Below are 18378 nucleotides of genomic sequence, written 5' to 3'. Positions count from 1 at the left end.
AACACAAACCCACACTCTCTATGATACACACACCCACTCTCTCTGTGATACACACACCCACTCTCTCTGTGATACACACACCCACTCTCTCTATGATACACACACCCACTCTCTCTGTGAAACACAAACCCACACTCTCTATGATACACACACCCACTCTCTCTGTGATACACACACCCACTCTCTCTATGTTGCACACACCCACTCTCTCTGTGATACACACCCCCACTCTCTCAGTAATACACACACCCACTCTCTCTGTGACACACACACCCACTCTCTCTGTGATACATACACCCACTCTCTCAGACACACACACCCACTCTCTTTGTGATAGTCACCTGCACTCTCTGTGATACAGACACCCACTCTCTTTGTGATACAGTCACCCGCATTCTCTGTGATACACACACCCCACTCTTTGTGATACAGGCAACCGCACTCTCTGTGATACACACACCCCACTCTTTGTGATACAGGCACCCACATTCCCTGTATTACAGACTCCCCACTCTCTGCACTGGGTTCCCTGCCTGCCTATTTGGCGATGGTGAAGCTGTGCTAATGTTCCTAGCCTCGTATCCCAGAGACCCAGGTGGGTGGTGGAATTTCAATTCAATTAATAAATTTGGAAATGAAAACGATTCTCTGCGTAGGTGACCGTGTGACAACTGTGTACAAACCACTCTGGCTTGTTCATGTCCCTTTTGGAAGGAAATCTGCCATGTGCCATCCTTACCCAGTCTGGCCTACACATGACCAACATGCCTGCCCCGTGAAACAGCCTGAGTGAGCACTCAGTTCAAAGGTAATTATTTCAGGGACACCCAGATTCCTTAAAAGAAGGATCAAACAATTCAGAAGTAGCTGCAATTGCGAGCTGCTCAAGAACCCACCTTTCAGTTTATTATCCAGGTATTCCAGAATAATGCGGATGAGTTGGATGATAGCTAGTATCAAGGATCCGAATGCCAGTGAGCCTGTATGGTACCTGACACAAGGAAACAGGTTCAGAATTAAATTGTTGCACGTCAGACAGCCTGACAACAAACTCCAATATCCTCCCTCCCACTGCTTCCTCCCAGAGTCACAAGCTGCAGAACTCTGTTCCAGATCTTTCAAACCCAAAGTACGTGTCACTTGGTGCAGATGCAGACAATGCTGGAGAAACTCAGCAGATTGGCTGTGTCTGTGGACAGAAACAGAGCTAACGTTTTGAGCCCAGTGACGCTGCCTCAGAACTGCTACAGAACGTGTTACCTCATGTTACTCTTTACCGAATGTAACTCTTTCCTTTTTTACGCTTTGCAGCCTTGAAGCTGCTCTCCTTTGTTTAGAGACTCCGGCCTGGGCCTCCGGTCTAGCCCCTAATCCTTCACCCTGCCTCTATTGCCTGGCTTCAAACCTTCACTCTGCTTTCTCAGTCTCGTGAATATCAAAGACATGGCCAAGTGTGCTGAGGTCAAGGGTCAGAACCTGCATGGGGGACAAAACAAAGGGTAGAGGAAAGTTCAAGACCAGGAAAGAAGGTCCCTCTTCCTCCATATTGACCTGATGAACTCACCTTTTGTCCAGGCCTCCATCATGCTGTGTGGGAGGGAAGCAAGGATGGGGTCAGGGGGTTAAAACTACCCTTGACCCACCCCTCAACATGTTTCCCTGAAATATCCAAGTACCCCATCCTGTGAAATCATGGTGATCTGTTTCTGATGTTCTGTCACCATAACTAGGTGACACTATCAGTGAGAGGCTCTGGTGAAGCACTGGTGGTATGCCCCACCTCTCTCTTTATAGGTCTTGGTTTCTTAAGGTGTGTGATGTCATTTCTGGTTCTTTTTTTTCAAGAGAAGGTAGATGGGATCTAAATCATATTGATCTCTCCATTATCACTGGGGTTTTCCTGCCTTGGATAAGGAAGCTCACTGCTAATAGGCTGGGATTGCAAGAGGTTGACCCAACAGCATTGGGGGCATTCTGACAGCTCTCACCACCTCCTCCATGGCAACTATTTCTCAGGGTAGTGTCCTAGGTCCAACCACCTTCAGCTGCTTCATCAATGACCTTCCCTCCACCACCAGGTTAGAAGTGAGGATGTTCACTGACGATTGCACAATGTTCAGCACTCCTCAGATACTGAAGCAGTCCATATTCAAATGCAACAAGATCTGGACAATATCCAGGCTTGGGCTGACAAGTGGCAAATAACATTCATGCCACACAAATGCTAGGTAATGACCAACACCAATAAGAGACAATCTAACCCCTTGACATTGAATGGTGTTACCATCACTGAATCCCACACTATCAATATCCTTGTAGTTATCATTGACCAGAAACTCAGCTGGGGGATTCACCACATAAACACAGTGGGGACAAGAGCAGATGAGAGGCTGGGAATTCTGCAGTGAGTAAGTCCCTCCAGATTCCCCAAATCCTGTCCACCATCTACAAGGCCCAAGTCAGGAGTGTGATGGAATACTCCCCACTTTCCCTGGATGGGTTCAGCTCCAACAACACTCAAGAAGCTTGACACCATCCAGGACAAAGCAGTCCCCACTTGATTGTCACCACATCCACAAGCATCCACTCCCGCCACCACCAAAACTCAGTAGCAGCAGTGTGTACCATCTACAAGATGCACTTCATAAATTCACTAAAGATCCTCAGCCAACACCTTCCAAACCTACAAGGACAGCATATACATGGAAAAACCACCACCTGCAAGTTCCCTTCCAAGCCATTCACCATCCTGACTTGGAAATATATCGCCGTTCCGTCACTGTCGCTGAGTCAGAATCCTGAAATTCCCTCCCTAAGGGCATTGTAGGTCTACCTACAGCATATGGACTGCAGCGGTCCAAGAAGGCAGCTCACCCCCACCTTCTCAAGGGGCAACTAGGGACAGGCAATAAATGCTGGGCCCAGCCAGTGACACCCACATCCTACAAATGAATGAAAAAAAGCTTGACTTTCCTGGGATGGGGAGCATGATCTGTCGGACCGAAGAGATTTTACTACATTCAACGACAATTGACAGTCTCCATCACAGAGACAAAAACTTTTAGGCTCTGGATTTTTATGAATTGAGTCTAAATTCAATCAGCTGCTGGGATGGTTTTGGTGGGATTTGAACATATGGCTCATTGAGTTGGGTTAGGGACACTGTCACTCTGCTGCCATCTCCCTATCTCCCTAAACACTGGCCTAGCCAGCAATGTCCCACATCCTGTGAATAATTCTTTTAAAAGTCCTGGAAAATGTGTGGGAATTCAAGAGCCCCTGTCAGGCAGCACGGTGGTTAGCACTGCTGCCTTACAATGCTAGGGAACTGGGTTCGATTTCCACTTCGAGTGACTGGCTGTGTGCAGTTTGCACGTTATCCTGCTGTCTGTGTGGGGTCCCTCCCACAGACGTGCAGGTTAGGTGGATTGGCCATATTAGTTTGCCCATAATGTGTAGGTTCGGTGGATTAGTCATGGGAAATGCATGGTACAGTGATGAGGTAGGATGCTTTTCAGAGGGTCACTGTGACTCGATGGGCTGAATGGCCTGCTTCCACACTATAGAGATTTTATGATTCTGTCACTGCGTCCAGGTACAACCTCCAGGAAGCATATTTTCAATACTGTGTTTCTGCCAAGAATTTCCAAAAGGCCAATCAGATTTGTATTATTACAAATGCATTTATATAGCACTTTTAGTGTAGTAAGGTATTTCACATGAGGGCAAATCCAACAGAAATTTGACACGGGCCTGAAGGAGGTTTCCAGATGGTGTCTAAAATCGAGGACAGACAGTGAGGTTATAAAGGAGCATGTGTAAGGAGGAGAGGGGAATGAGAGGGCATTCCAGGGCTCAGGGCCCAGACAGCTAAAATCCCAGCCTTCAGCGATGGAGGGATAAGGTGGGTGAACTTGCAGCATGGGACCTTGCAGTACCTGGGACTTCGATGTTGTGGCCATTTCAGAAACATGGATAGAGCAGGGACAGGAATGGTTATTGCAGGTTCCAGGATGTAGATGTTTCAGTAAGAACAGAGAAGATGGTAAAAGAGGGGGAGGTGTGACATTTTTAGTCAAGATCAGTATTTCAGTGGCAGAAAGAATGTTTGAGGACTCGTCTACTGATGTAGTATGGGCTGAGGTTAGAAACAGGAAAGCAGAGGTTACCCTGTTGGGAGTTTTCTAAACAAGTTGAATCTCTTGTCAAATGGAAGGAGGAGGCTGTTATAGAGATGTGTTGGCTCAATTAGAGCACCTGAGAGTTACAAGTTAACCAGGAAGGACCTAAAAAGAGAGTGAAGAAGAGCCAGGAGGGGACATGAGAAGTCTTTGGCAGGTGGGATCAAGGAAAACCCTAAAGCTTTCTATCGGTGTGTCAGGAATAAAAGAATCACCAGAGTAAGATGATGGCCACTCAAGCATAGTCGTGGGAAGTTGTGCATGGAGTCCAAAGATATAGGGGAAGCGCTAAATGAATATTTTTCATCAGTATTCACACAGGAAAAAGATAATGCTGTTGAGGAAAATACTGAGATACAGGCTAGAAGACTAGACAGGATTGAGATTCATAAGGAGGAGGTGTTCTGGAAAGTGTGAAAATAGATACATCCCCTGGGCCAGATTGGATTTATCCCAGGATTCTCTGGAAAGCTAAGGACGAGATTGCAGAGCCTTTGGTTTTGAACTTGATGTCATCATTACCTCCAGGAATAGTGCCAGGAGATTGGAGGATAACAAATATCCCCTTGTTCAAGAAGGGGAGTAGAGTCAACATTAGTAATCATAGACAAAGAGCCTTACTTCTGTTGTGGGTAAAGTCTTAGAAAGGATTATAAGAGATAGGATTCATAATCATCTGGAAAGGAATAATTTGATTAGGGAAAGTCAACACAGTTTTGTCAAAGATGGGTCGCGCCTCACAAACATAGAAAATAGAACATTACGGTGCAGTACAGGCCCTTCGGCCCTCGATGTTGTGCTGCCTGTGACACCAATCTGAAGCCTATCTATCCTACACTATTCCACATTCATCCAGATGTTTATCCAATGACCATTTAAAGCCCATAAAGTTGGCGAGTCTACTACTGTTGCAGGCAGTGCGTTCCATGCCACTACTACTCTCTGGGTAAAGAAACTACCTCTAAACATCTGTCCTATATCCATCACCCCTCAATTTAAAGCTATGTCCCCTCATGATAGCCATCATCTCCTATTGAGTTCTTTGAGAAAGTGACCAAACAAATGGATGAGGGTAAAGCAGTTGATGTGATGTATATGTAAGGCATTTGATAAGGTTCCCCACGGTAGGCTGTTGCACAAAATACAGAGGTATGAGATTGAGGGTGATTTAGCGGTTTGGATCAGAATTGGCTAGTAGCTGAAAGAAGATAGAGGGTGGTGGTTGATGGGAAATGTTCATCCTGGAGCTCAGTTACTCGTGGGGTACCACAAGGACGTTTTGGGGCCACTGCTTGGATAAGGGCATTAAGGGATGGGTTAGTAAAGCTACTTTCCCCTAGCCCCACCTCCCTCCCATTTATTTCTCCACCCCATCCCGACTCACAAGCCACATTCCTGATGAATGGCTCATGCCTGAAACGCTGATTCTCCTGCTTCTCGGATGCTGCCTGAACCTGCTGTGCTTTTCCAGCACCACACTCTCGACTCTGACCTCCAGCATCTGCAGTCCCCACTTTCTCCTATATCTAGCACACCTCAATTTAAAGCTATGTCCCCTCATGCTAGCCATCACCATCCGAGAAAAAAGCCTCTCACTATCCACCCTATCTAACCCTCTGATCATCTTATACATCTGTATTAAGTCACCTCTCAACCTTCTCCTTTCCAATGAAAACAGCCTCAAGTCCCTCAGCCTTTCCTCGTAAGACCTTCCCTCCATACCAGGCAACATCTAAGTAAATCTCCTCTGCACCCTTTCCAAAGCTTTCACATCCTTCCTATAATGCGGTGACAAGAACTAAAAATCACACAACACCAGGTTATAGTCCAACAGGTTTATTTGGAAGCACACTAGCTTTCGGAGCGACGCTCCTTCATCAGGTGGTAGTGACTAACTGTCGCTCTGAAAGCTAGTGCTTCCAATCAAACCTATTGGACTATAACCTGGTGTTGTGTGATTTTTAACTTTGCCCACCCCAGTCTAACACCAGCATCTCCAAATCGTGACCAGAACTGTATGCAATACTCTAAGTGCAGCCGCACCGGAGTTTTGTACAGCTGCCAACATGACCTCATGGCTCCGAAATTCAATCCCTCTACCAATAAAAACTAACCCATCATGTGCCTTCTTAACAACCCTATCAACCTGGGTGTCAACTTATAGGGATCTATGTACCTGGACACTGAGATCACTCTGCTCATCCACACTACCAAGAATCTTACCATTAGCCCAGTACTCTGTATTCCTGTTACTCCTTCCAAAGTGAATCACCTCACAATTTTCCACATTAAACTCCACTTTCCACCTCTCAGCCCAGCTCTGCAGCTTATCTCTGTCCCTCTGTAACCTGCAACATCCTTCAATACTGTCCACAACTTCACCAATCTTAGTGTCATCCACAAATTTACTAACCTGTCCTTCTATGCCCTCATTCAGGTCATTTATAAAAATGACAAACAGCAGTGACCCTAAAACAGATGCCTGCGGTACACCACTAGTAACTGAACTTCAGGATGAACATTTCTCATTAACCACCACCCTGTCTTCTTTCAGCTAGCCAATTTCTGGTCCAAACCACTAAATCAACCTCAATCTCAAGCCTCTGTATTTTGTGCAATAGCCTATCGTGGGGAACCTCATCGAATGCCTTACTGAAATATGGGACAGATATCAGAGGTAGGTTCTTTACTCAGAGCGTAGTAGGGGCATGGAATGCCCTGCCTGCAACAGTAGTAGACTCACCAATGTTAAGGGCATTTAAATGGTCATTGGATAAACATATGAATGAGAATGGAATAGTGTAGGTTAGATGGGCTTCAGATTGGTTTCACAGGCCAATGCAACATCAAGGGCCGAAGGGCCTGTACTGAGCTGTAATGTTCTATGCTTTAACACCACCCCCTGCAAGTTCCCTTCCAAGCCTCTTACCATTCTGTCTTGGAAATATATCACTGTTCGTTCACTGCCACTAGTCAAAATCCTGGAATTCCCTCCCTAAGGGCATTGTGGGTCAATCCACAGAAGGTGGATTGCAGCAGTTCAAGAGAGCAGCTTACCCCCACCTTCTCAAGGGGCAACTAGGGACGGGTAATAAATGCTGGCCCAGCCAGTGACACCCATGTCCCATGAATGAACAAAAATAAGTAGGTATTTAGGAGGGTGGGGCAATATGCAAAGCAAATCTTACCCTGTTAAATTGCAAAGGGCTTTGATTTCTCGCTCATCTTTCACAATCTAAACACATCTGCAAAGTATTTTACAGCCATTAATGCATTTTAAAATGGAGTCCCTGTGTAATGTATACATGCATCGCAGTCATGTTCGCCTGATAAGCTGTGGGTTACGATGTTAGTGAAGGGATAAATACTACCCAGAACACTGGGATAATCCCCACTGCTTTGTTTGAAATAGTGGCCTGGGATCTTTGTGTGTGCACCTGAGATGACAAATGGGAGCTTCCTGTGTATCGCTGGGCTGGCGTGTTTGCTGGATTGTAATAGTTTGTATTTAATTTGAGAAGCTGGCTGCTGAACTGAGGACTTTGATGATCTTACCTCAGGGAACGACCGAACGCAGCAAGCAAAGGGAAGGCTGGTATGTCAGCTGGCTTCTTAAACGCCCAGTAATAGGAAGCAAAGGCACCTGCCAATGTGCACTGCCCCAGCGCAATGGCAAAATTCACCAGCCACAAAAAGACAAAGAGGTTGCAGATCTGAAGGATGAAGATATACTTGTGGTAAACACTCTCTCCACCATAGAAAGCGAAGGCACATTGAGCACCTGGGCACAACTTGGTGACATTGCTGGTGTTAAATACCTGTCAGGGAAAGAAAGGTCACAGGTCAGCAGTGTGGGTGGCCAGCTAGATCAGGACAGTTTTAATAGTTCACTGCCACCGATCCTTCCCCTGACTTTGGCAAAAGCAACATCCTGCAGATGATGAAAATCTGAAACAAACACAGAGAATGCTGAAGAAACTCAGTAAGTCTGGCAGCATCTGGGAAGAGAGAAACAGAGTTATCGTTTCAGGTGAAGACGATTCTTCTTTGGAAGAGGCGAAGAGGAAGAGTTATATCAGGCTCCAAAAGTTAACTCTGTTTCTCTCTCTCTCTCGCTCTACAGATAGTGCCAGACCTGTAGAGCTTCTCTAGCAACTTCTGCTTTTCTTGCCTTCTGTCTTTGCTTTGCCGTGAACCTATGTAGTGATTACTGGATCCATTACCATGGAGTACCTACACGAGAGGTCTGTTCAGAGATATCAAGAGAGTCAATTCATGACAGTAGTAATTACAGGGACACAGCTCAGGGAGAATGAGCAGGATCGCATGGAGTTGGTCCACATCCATCTGCTCCCTCCAAAAGCTTCACCCCCCACACTGTGTGTGACGTCAGGAGAATGGATGGAGCCAATGTAATATGAACATTAACCCTTTCAGAACCATGACCTTATACATCAATCAGGTTACACATCAGGCTTAGAAAATAAGTTTATTTATTTCATTGCCCAATCAGCAAGGCCGATCTGTCCCTAATTGCCCCGGGAGGGGGGGTGTTACACAGCTCTCTTTCTCCTTAATCCAATGGTAGTGGGTTTGATACAAATGGGTGTCTCACTCGGCCCCCTCAGAGGGCAGTTCTTGGTGTGCCATATTGGAGTGCGACTGAAGTCAGGTACAGCACCAGGCCAGCTAAAGAATAGCAGGCTTCCCTCTTTAAAGGGCATTATTGAACCAGTTGTGTTCCTAAGACAGCTGACTGCTTTCACAGTCACATCCCAGACATTTTATAAAACAGAATTCTAATTCTCAAACTGACCTGGGAACTGGGCTCGAGATGATAACACTGCAGTGCCTGATGGAAATTGCTGTGTTTAATCTGGGGTGGGGTTGGTATGGGGGGAATTGTGGACAGGGAGTGAAGTTGGGTGCCTTGTTCTAGTGAACTGGCAGCACTTGGGTATTGTCGTGGGTGCTACCCGACAGAATGTGGACACACTTTCTCTTCCTCTTACCCAGGCTAACAGTATGGTGGCCTGCCCATCAGTGTAACACCCAGTGTCACACAAACGTGGTCTACTAGAGAGAGAGAGAGAGCGAGAGAGTGAGAGGGAGAGAGAGAAGAGGAGGAGGAGGGGTGAGTTTCCTCAGTGATTTATTTACTCTGGTATGCAACATCAATAATATTCTCAAAGATGCTGACACAAGGAAGACTACAGAAGTTAAAAGTAAAGATGGTAAAAGAGAGAAATATCATCTGTTTTACAATGGCACAGCAAAACTGGAGGAAATGACTGATGGGCTTCCCTGGAGAGAGCATCAAACTGTGATTTTATACGGATTTTTAGAATCATCAGGTGTTGGTATTGGTCAAGTATTGAGAAAGGAATAGTCTCCAATAGCGGAAGTGGAGGAGACAGATTTAAAAACTCATTGCCAATATCTCTAGGAGGGGGATGAAGGATTTCTTTTTCCAAGTGAGTTGTTATGATCTGGAAGGTACTTCCTGAAAGGACAATGGGAGCAGATTCAAGAATAACCTTCAAAAGGGAACCAGAAATGAAGTTCCAAAACATTGAAAACAGGAGCAGCAGTAGGCCATTCGGCCCTTCGAGCCTCCTCCACCGTTCATTAGGATCATGGTCGATCATCCAACTCAGTCTTGTTCGTGCTTTCTCCCCCATGCCATTTGATCCCTTCAGTCTGAAGAATTTTAGCCATAAGAACTCCTGAATATGTAGGTAGGTGAAATTGAAAAGCTGGACTCGGTAGGTAGCGGAGATGAAGCTGTCAATGTCTCACAAAAACCCAACTGGTTTATTCAGGCCCCATCAAGAGAAAAACCCTGTCTCCCCTTACCCGGCCGAGGCAATATGTGACTCTAGTCCCACACCAACATGGTTGACTTGACATGGAGAGACTCTCATGTTGTATGAACAGGAATCTCGGCCTTGCCCCATCCCATTCCCAATATGGGACAAACCAACTGATTACCTCAGGATTGCACGTTCTATTTGCATATATACAATGACCCCGAATGGTCATGATTTTGTACACAGCTTCACCGGACGTTGACAGGAATCTGGACAGTTCATGTTAAAAAGTGTATCAATAGTTTTTAATTGTTCATGTCCCAAAATTCTAACAAAACTTTAAAGCATAATACAAATCTTTGCACAAACTTTGAGCATAATACAACTCTGACAGATACAAAGGATAGAATCTTGCAGCACAGAAAAAGGCCATTTAACCCATCATTCCTGTGCTGACCCTTTGACAGATCCAATTATTCTAACTGACCTACTCTTTCCCCACAGAACTGCAAATGTTCCATTTCCTGTATTTTTCCGATTCCCTGTGAGAAAGTTCTGATTGAATCTGCTCCCACCGCCCTTTCTGGCAGCACCTTCCAGATCCCAACAACTCACTGTGTAAAACCGTCCCCCTCATCTCCCCTGTCTGGGGCTTTTCCCCGATTCTCTTCAATCCCCCTCCCTCTGCTCCCTCACCCTCCTGCCCCGGAAACATTGTCTCCTCATTTACTCAATCAAATTCTCTCCATGATTTTGAACATCTCGGTTAAACCCCCCTACAGAACCTCCTCTGCTCTAAGGAGAACAATCCCAGCTTCTCCAGTCTCTCTATCGTTCAAGTCCCTGATCCCACCCTGGTATATCTCCTCGGCGTTTTCTCTTCGCTTGAGCTATTTTAAGAAAAGATGACATCTTCTGCTGCTTCACTTTGTTCGAAACCTGAAACTGTTACCAGACCATTTGAGCTGAGGTTTGACTGTTAGGATCTGAGATTTAGTCTTCAGTGTTTATTACATGATGTGAGATCAATTGCAACATAGCGTATTCTAAAAGGATACATTGCTGTGATAGCCCAATAGGAAATACAGACAGCAAGGAGCAGAAAGGTGATGATTGGGTAGAATAAAGTAGACATGATGTATCCTATGGCCCTGGTGACAAAAAACAAACAGTTACAATGTAGAAACTACCACATCATTTAATAGAAATTAGATTGTAATTAAAGTGTTAACATATAAGATGACATTAGGCCACATTTGGAGTATTGTGTGCAGTTTCGGTCACCATTCTATCAGAAGGATGTGAAAGTTTTGGGGAGAGTGTAGAGGAGGTTCACCAGGATGTTGCCTGGTCTCGAGGGCACTGATTATGAGGAAAGGTTAAAAAGACTAGGATTGTTTTCACTGGAAAGACTGTGGCTGAGAGGAGATCTGATAAAGGTCTACAACATTATGAGATGTATAGATAGGGTGGATAGTCAGAGCTTTCTCCTCAGGGTTAAAGTTTCAATTACAAGGGGACACAGGTTCAAGGTGAGAGGCAGAATGTTTAAGGGAGGTGTGCGAGGGAAGTTTATCACGCCTGGAACACATTGCCAGAGCAGGTGGTGGAAGCAGGTACATTGGCGACATGTAAGAGGTATCTGGATAATTACATGAGTAGGGAGGGAATAGAGGGATACTTACCGAATAAGGACAGAAGGTTTGTTTTTTAGTTTAGTTTGGGCATGGTGATGAGCACAGGCTTGGAGGGCCGAAGGGCCTGTTGCTGTGCTGGAATTCTCATTTATTCTCTTTATTTTTGTCCATCAATAATTTTAGAATAACATTACATTTACAACACAGTAGCGGTCCAAGCAGCTTTTCTAGTATTCATTTTCATGAGACCTCCAGTGTCCTGACCTCACCCTATCCCTAAATCTTTCGTTCCTGTCTCCCTCATGTCTTCATGCCAGTAGTCTTCCCGAAATTCCACATTCTCTTTCATTCCCAACTGGAATTATTTAGTGAGTCTCTTATGTTGATGGATAAATTGACCTGGATTTTTAAATCGATATTCAGAAGTCAAATTTACTTCTTAGCACAGGTCCAGGTTTGAAATGGCACATTAATTGTGAGGTTCTAATTGCTCGATGGGTTGACACAAGTTTGGAGCTAATTGAGGGACACATTAGGGTATGAAGGACAGTGATGTTACAATACACAGCCAGAAGTCACATAACACCAGGTTATAGTCCAACAGTCATTAGCACTTCCCCTGATGAAGCAGCAGCGCTCCGAAAGCTTGTGATTTCAAATGAATCTATTGGACTATAACATGGTATCATGTGACTTCTGACTTTGTCCACCCCAGTCCAATATCGGCACCTCCACATCACAGTACACAACAGTGTAACACTGGGGTATTGAAAGGGTTCTACTAGGATTTAACAAACAGTTAGGATACAGCTGAGATTCACTTGGGAGGCTGTTGGTGAACATCAGCTGTCATGGTGGCAGGTACTGAAGGGTGAATGAGTTTAGAGTACAATAGAGTCATATGTTAGGGTATCTTGCCTGGGATTAGGTTGTGGGGATTGTAATCAACTATATCTGGAATAAGATTATATTTTAACTCCAAAATTATGTAAATGAGGAATTGTTTCCTTTGGCAATAAGAATGAAAACAAAGCAGCTTATTTAATCAGTGAGAGGTTGCAGAGGGATCTGGGTGTCCTAGTGCATGAATCATAAAGAGTCAGTCCACGGTACAGCAAGCAATTAGAAAAACCCAGAGCATTTGTCAATTATCACGAGGAAGTGTGAATACAAGGTTAGGGTGTTTATGCCTCAGTTATACAGGGCACTGCTGAGTCCACATCTGGAGTACTGTGTACCATCCTGGTCATCATATTTAATTTCAGATAATTTTGGTCCCTTTACCTGAGGAGGCATGTAGTTGTATTGGAGGTAGTTCAGAGGAGAGTCATTGGATTGTTTACAGGGATAGAGGGTTTGTCCCTATGAAGAGAGAGTGAGCAATTTAGGCTGAATACTCTCTAGAGTTTAGAAGAATGAGTGGAAATCTAATCAAGGTGTTTAAGATAATAAAGGGGATTGACAGAGTAGATGTGGAAGAGAAGTTTCCAATGTCAGGGAATCTAGAATGAGAGGTCATAGTTTTAGGGCAAGGGTCGCAGATTTAAAAGAGAGATGAGGATGAATTACTTCTCTCAAAGGGCCATGAATCTGTGAAATTCATTCCTCCAGATCACAGCGGATTCTAGGATATTGATTAAATTTAAGGAGGAGACAGACAGATTTTTAATTCATGACAGGTTGAAGGGTGAAGGAGAGCATGCAGAAAAGCGAAGCTGAAATTGAGGTGAGGTTTTTGAATGGTGGAGCAGGCCCAAAGGGCTGAATGGCCCCCTCCTGCTCCTAGTTCTGAATTCCTTGACAATGTTATGTAAGTGCCTTGGAAGCAGCTCACTCTGAAGCAGTAGGTTGGCTTATGAGGAAAGGCTAGACTTGTGTCCTGCTGGAGTTTAGGACAGAACAAGGGGACACTATTGAAACACAAGCTTCTGAGAGGGCCTTGTGGGTGTATGTGGGGAGGATATTTCCTCTTGTAGGAGAATCTAGAACCAGCGTCACTGTTTAAAAAGAAGGGGTTGTCTAGCTAAGACAGCGAAGAAGAAATATATATTAATCAGGTCAACCATGATGCTGATGTGTTGTCCAGCTCCTACTTTGTATTGAGTTCATTCAGATCGGGTTTGGAAAGAACCTTGTAACTGCACTTCATAAGATTTCGGATATCAGGGGTTGAGGGTGTTAAGCTAGCACACATTGTAACTGGCAATGTTTTTGAGATCATGAAAAACATTCCAGAATAAACCCACACCATCTCAGTTCCTCAAACAATATTAGAGGCCACTTACTTGCTCCCTTCCCTGAGCAGTGCAATTGCAATACAGATTCTTTTCCGTAGGAAAATCAACATCAGAATGATGATCACCTCAATAATGCAGAGAAAGATCACTAGAAAACATCAAAGGCCATGTGTTAAAAAAATACAAAGAACTGTAAAAGTATGGATTTGAATAGAGCTGTCACTGAGACTGCAGTTATACTGCAATCCATCTCCCAGGTGAGTGTGCATAAGGATCACAGTGAGTAGTCATTCTTGGAGGCTAATATTTGGTGTTTGGAGAATTTAACTTTCATATTTACTCTCTGCTATGCTACAAACACACTGGCAGTTTACTGAGCTCCTGTTACTTTGTGGGGCCTTTGGAAAACTCAGCACCAAATGAGCCCGGAGTGTGCTGAGGCCCTGTTTGGTCAGGAGTCTCACAGCTGGAGATCTGAACACTGTGGAGTAAAGGACCTCAGAACCACGATCTGACAGCCAGCTGTCTGCCCTATTGCAGTGGCCCCCTCAAGGTTAGCTGTCCCATGTGTCTAGTGGAGGTGATGGACATCTTCAGGAAATTGCTGACTCCTGTAAAACCTTGGCCATTGGAAGAAAATGATCAGTCTCCAGGACACCATTGTGCAGCACAGAAGGCAAGTTGTGAAATTGATCTTCATTCTCCATGCACATGGGCAACAGCAAATCCCAGCCACAGCCAATACTGCATTTCTTTGAAACTCTGAATGTTTCCTCCTGTAACCACTGCATCATAACGCAATCCTTACAATGCATCATAACTCAATACTCCTGATACATTGTAGCTCAACTCTCCCAAACTCCCAAAGAACCGAAATACAAACATGCCATTTTGGTTTCAGATAACCTCCCAGTGCACCATAAAACAGCACCCACAACACACCATAACCCAACACCCACAATACACTGTAACTGAACTCCCACAATACATTGTAACCCAACAACCACAACACACTGTAACCCAACACCCACAACACACTGTAACCCAACAATCATAACACACTGTAATCTAACGCCCACAACACACTGTAACCCAACGCCCACAACACACTGTAACCCAACACCCACAACACACCATACCTCAACACCCACAAAACACCATAACCGAACACCCACAACACACCACAACCCAACACCCACAACACACTGTAACCCAACACTCACAATACACTGTAACCCAACACCCACAACAAACCGTAATGCAACACCCACAATACACTGTAACCCAACACCCACAACAAACCGTAACCCAACACCCACAATACACTGTAACCCAACACCCACAACAAACCGTAACACAACACCCACATCACACTGTAACTCACTGCTCCTCCTGTTTGAACTGCTGTGCTTCTCCGCACCACTAATCCAACACCCACAACACACTGTAACCCAACACCCACAATACACTGTAACTGAACTCCCACAATACATTGTAACCCAACAACCACAACACACTGTAACCCAACACCCACAACACACTGTAACCCAACAATCATAACACACTGTAATCTAACGCCCACAACACACTGTAACCCAATGCCCACAACACACTGTAACCCAACACCCACAACACACCATACCTCAACACCCACAAAACACCATAACCGAACACCCACAACACACCACAATCCAACACCCACAACACACTGTAACCAACACTCACAATACACTGTAACCCAACACCCACAACAAACCGTAACGCAACACCCACAATACACTGTAACCCAACACCCACAACAAACCGTAACCCAACACCCACAATACACTGTAACCCAACACCCACAATACACTGTAACCCAACACCCACAACAAACCGTAACACAACACCCACATCACACTGTAACTCACTGCTCCTCCTGTCTGAACTGCTGTGCTTCTCCGCACCACTAATCCAACACCCACAACACACCGTAACCCAACACCCACAACACACTGTAACCCAACACCCACAACAAACCGTAACGCAACACCCACATCACAGTGTAACTCAACATTTACAACACACTGTAACCCAACACCCACAACACAGTAACTCAACACTCACAATACACTGTAACCCAACACCCACAACACACCATAACCCAACACATTGTAACCCAACACCTACAATACACTGTAACTCAACACCCACAACACATCATAACCCAATAATACCCACAACACAGTGTAATGCAACACCCACAACAAAAGCACTGTAACTCAACACCCACAATACACTGTAACTCAATACCCACAACACACTGTAACCCAACAACCACAATATATTGTAACCCAACACCCACAACACACCGTAATCCAACACCCACAACACACCATAATCCACACCCACAACACACCATACCTCAACATCCACAATACACTGTAACTCAATACCCACAATACACTGTACCCCAACACCCACAACACACTGTAATAAAATACCCATAACACAGTGTAACCCATCACCCCAATACACCCAAATCCAACACCTTCCAATTTCCATTATATCATAACTTACCCTCCATATCACAACAATGTTTTGATTGATTTGTGGGATGTGGGCATTTCTGGCTGTGCCAGCATTTCTTGCCTGGCCCTAGTTGCCTTGAGATGCCCATGTCCCACAAGTGAATAAAACATAAATCCCTCACAAAATACCTCATCCTTTAGATATGTCATAACTTAAACCTCCTAATTTATCTCAAGGTAATTTCACAAGACAATGTAACTCAATCTTCCCAACCTATCTCCAGAAGCCTCCCAATGTTTCATAAAATAACCTTGGTCATACAAGCCCTCAACACATCAAAACTCAATTCTCCCAGTATATCACAATATCAGGTGTATCTTTGGATTGTCCATTCTAAATGAATTTAGAACAAAGAACATACAGCAGTACAGCACAGTACAGGCCCTTCAGCCCTCAATGTTGTGCTGGCCTTTTATCCTACTCTAAGATCAGACTAACCTACATACCCTTCATTTCACTATCATCCATGTGCCTATCCAAGAGTCGATCTAAATGTCCCTAATGTCTCTGACTCTACTATCACCGCTGGCAGTACATTCCACACACCCACCACTCTCTGTGAAAAGAACTTAGCTCTGACATCTCCCCTAAATGTTTTTCCAATCATCTTAAAATTATACCCTTTCATGACAGCTATGTCCATCCAGGAAAAAAAGACTCTGGCTATCCACTTTATCTATGGCTCTCATCATCTTGTACGCCTCTATCAAATCACCTCTCATCTTTCTTCGCTCCAATGTGAAAAGACCTAGCTCCTTCAAACTTTCTTCATAAGACACACCCTCCAGTCCAGACAGCATCTTGGGAAATCTCCTCCGTACCCTCTCCAAAGTTTCCACATTCTTTCTATAAAGAGGCAACCAGAACTGAACACAATATTCCAAGTGTGGTCTAACCAGGGCTCTATAGAGCTGCAGCAGAACTTCGTGGCTCTCAAACTCAATCCCCCGGCGAATGAAAACCAACACACCAAATGCATTCTTAACAACCCTATCAACTTGGGTGGCAACTTTGAGGGATCTATGAATGTGGACCCCAAAATCCCTCTGTTCCTCTTATCAAACGTCTTGCCAAAATCCATATACACCACATCAAATGCTCTATCTTCATCAATGTGTTTTGTCACATCATCAAAGAATTCAATAAGGCTTGTGAGGCATGATCTGTTCCTCACAAAGGCATGCTGACTATCTCTAATCAAACTATGGTTTTCCAAGTAAGACAAACCTGTATCTCAGAATCCTTTCCAATAATTTGCCCATCACTGACTTAAGACTGACTGTCTGTAATTCCCTTTCTTGAACAAGGGATTAACATTAGCCACCCTCCAATCATCTGGCACTATTCCAGTGGAGATTGAGGACACAAAAGATCATCACCAAAGGCACAGCAATCTCTTCCCTCCCTTCTTTGACCATAAGATACAGGAACATGAGTTCAGCCCCTTAAACCCGCTCTGCCATTCAATAGGTTTGTGGTTGGTCTGACATTCCTCATGCCCACTTTCCTGCCCTTTCCCGTAATCCTTGATTCCCCGTATGCTCAAGAAACACAATAAAAAAGAACCTCGAAATATACTGCAGCTTAACCCCAGCAATGATCAACCTGATCCATAAATCTTAATGTAACTTCCAACACATTGTCATCTAACTCTTCCAATACATCTTAGCCTGTCCTCTAAAGACATTGTAACTCAACCTTCCAGCTGCTCCTAAAGTAACTGAACAATATTACCATAATAGAACACCCCGATATGTTATAACTCAATCTCCCAATACATACTGATGTTTTCTCCCAGCATAGCACAGCTCATCTCTCCAACATCCCACAGTTTAACACCCATTTTGTGTTTTTTATGAAGACCCGTTTCAACTTTCTAATTTTCTCCGAAATGGGAATGACATCACGCTGATGTTAAATCTCACGACGTAAAATCCTGAAA

The 18378-nt window shown here is 44.5% G+C and overlaps 1 protein-coding gene across 5 annotated transcripts in view; it reads right to left on the bottom strand.

The window, feature by feature from the left end:
* Positions 1–18378, bottom strand: part of LOC132819204 (choline transporter-like protein 5) — a 291145-nt gene that overhangs the window by 34193 nt on the left and 238574 nt on the right. For all 5 annotated transcript variants that reach the window (XM_060830657.1, XM_060830660.1, XM_060830658.1 and 2 more), the window contains 5 exons: positions 13914–14013; positions 11050–11142; positions 10173–10260; positions 7737–7999; positions 897–991 (listed from right to left, as the gene is read on the bottom strand). In XM_060830657.1, the coding sequence (XP_060686640.1) occupies positions 897–991; positions 7737–7999; positions 10173–10260; positions 11050–11142; positions 13914–14013 (639 nt within the window). The remainder of the gene's footprint in view (positions 1–896; positions 992–7736; positions 8000–10172; positions 10261–11049; positions 11143–13913; positions 14014–18378) is intronic.

Source organism: Hemiscyllium ocellatum, chromosome 9 (assembly GCF_020745735.1).
Source record: "Hemiscyllium ocellatum isolate sHemOce1 chromosome 9, sHemOce1.pat.X.cur, whole genome shotgun sequence".
NCBI classification, from domain to species: Eukaryota; Metazoa; Chordata; class Chondrichthyes; order Orectolobiformes; family Hemiscylliidae; genus Hemiscyllium; species Hemiscyllium ocellatum.
The sequence above is the reverse complement of the archived record's forward strand: the minus strand, read 5'-3'. Positions and strand labels throughout refer to the sequence as shown.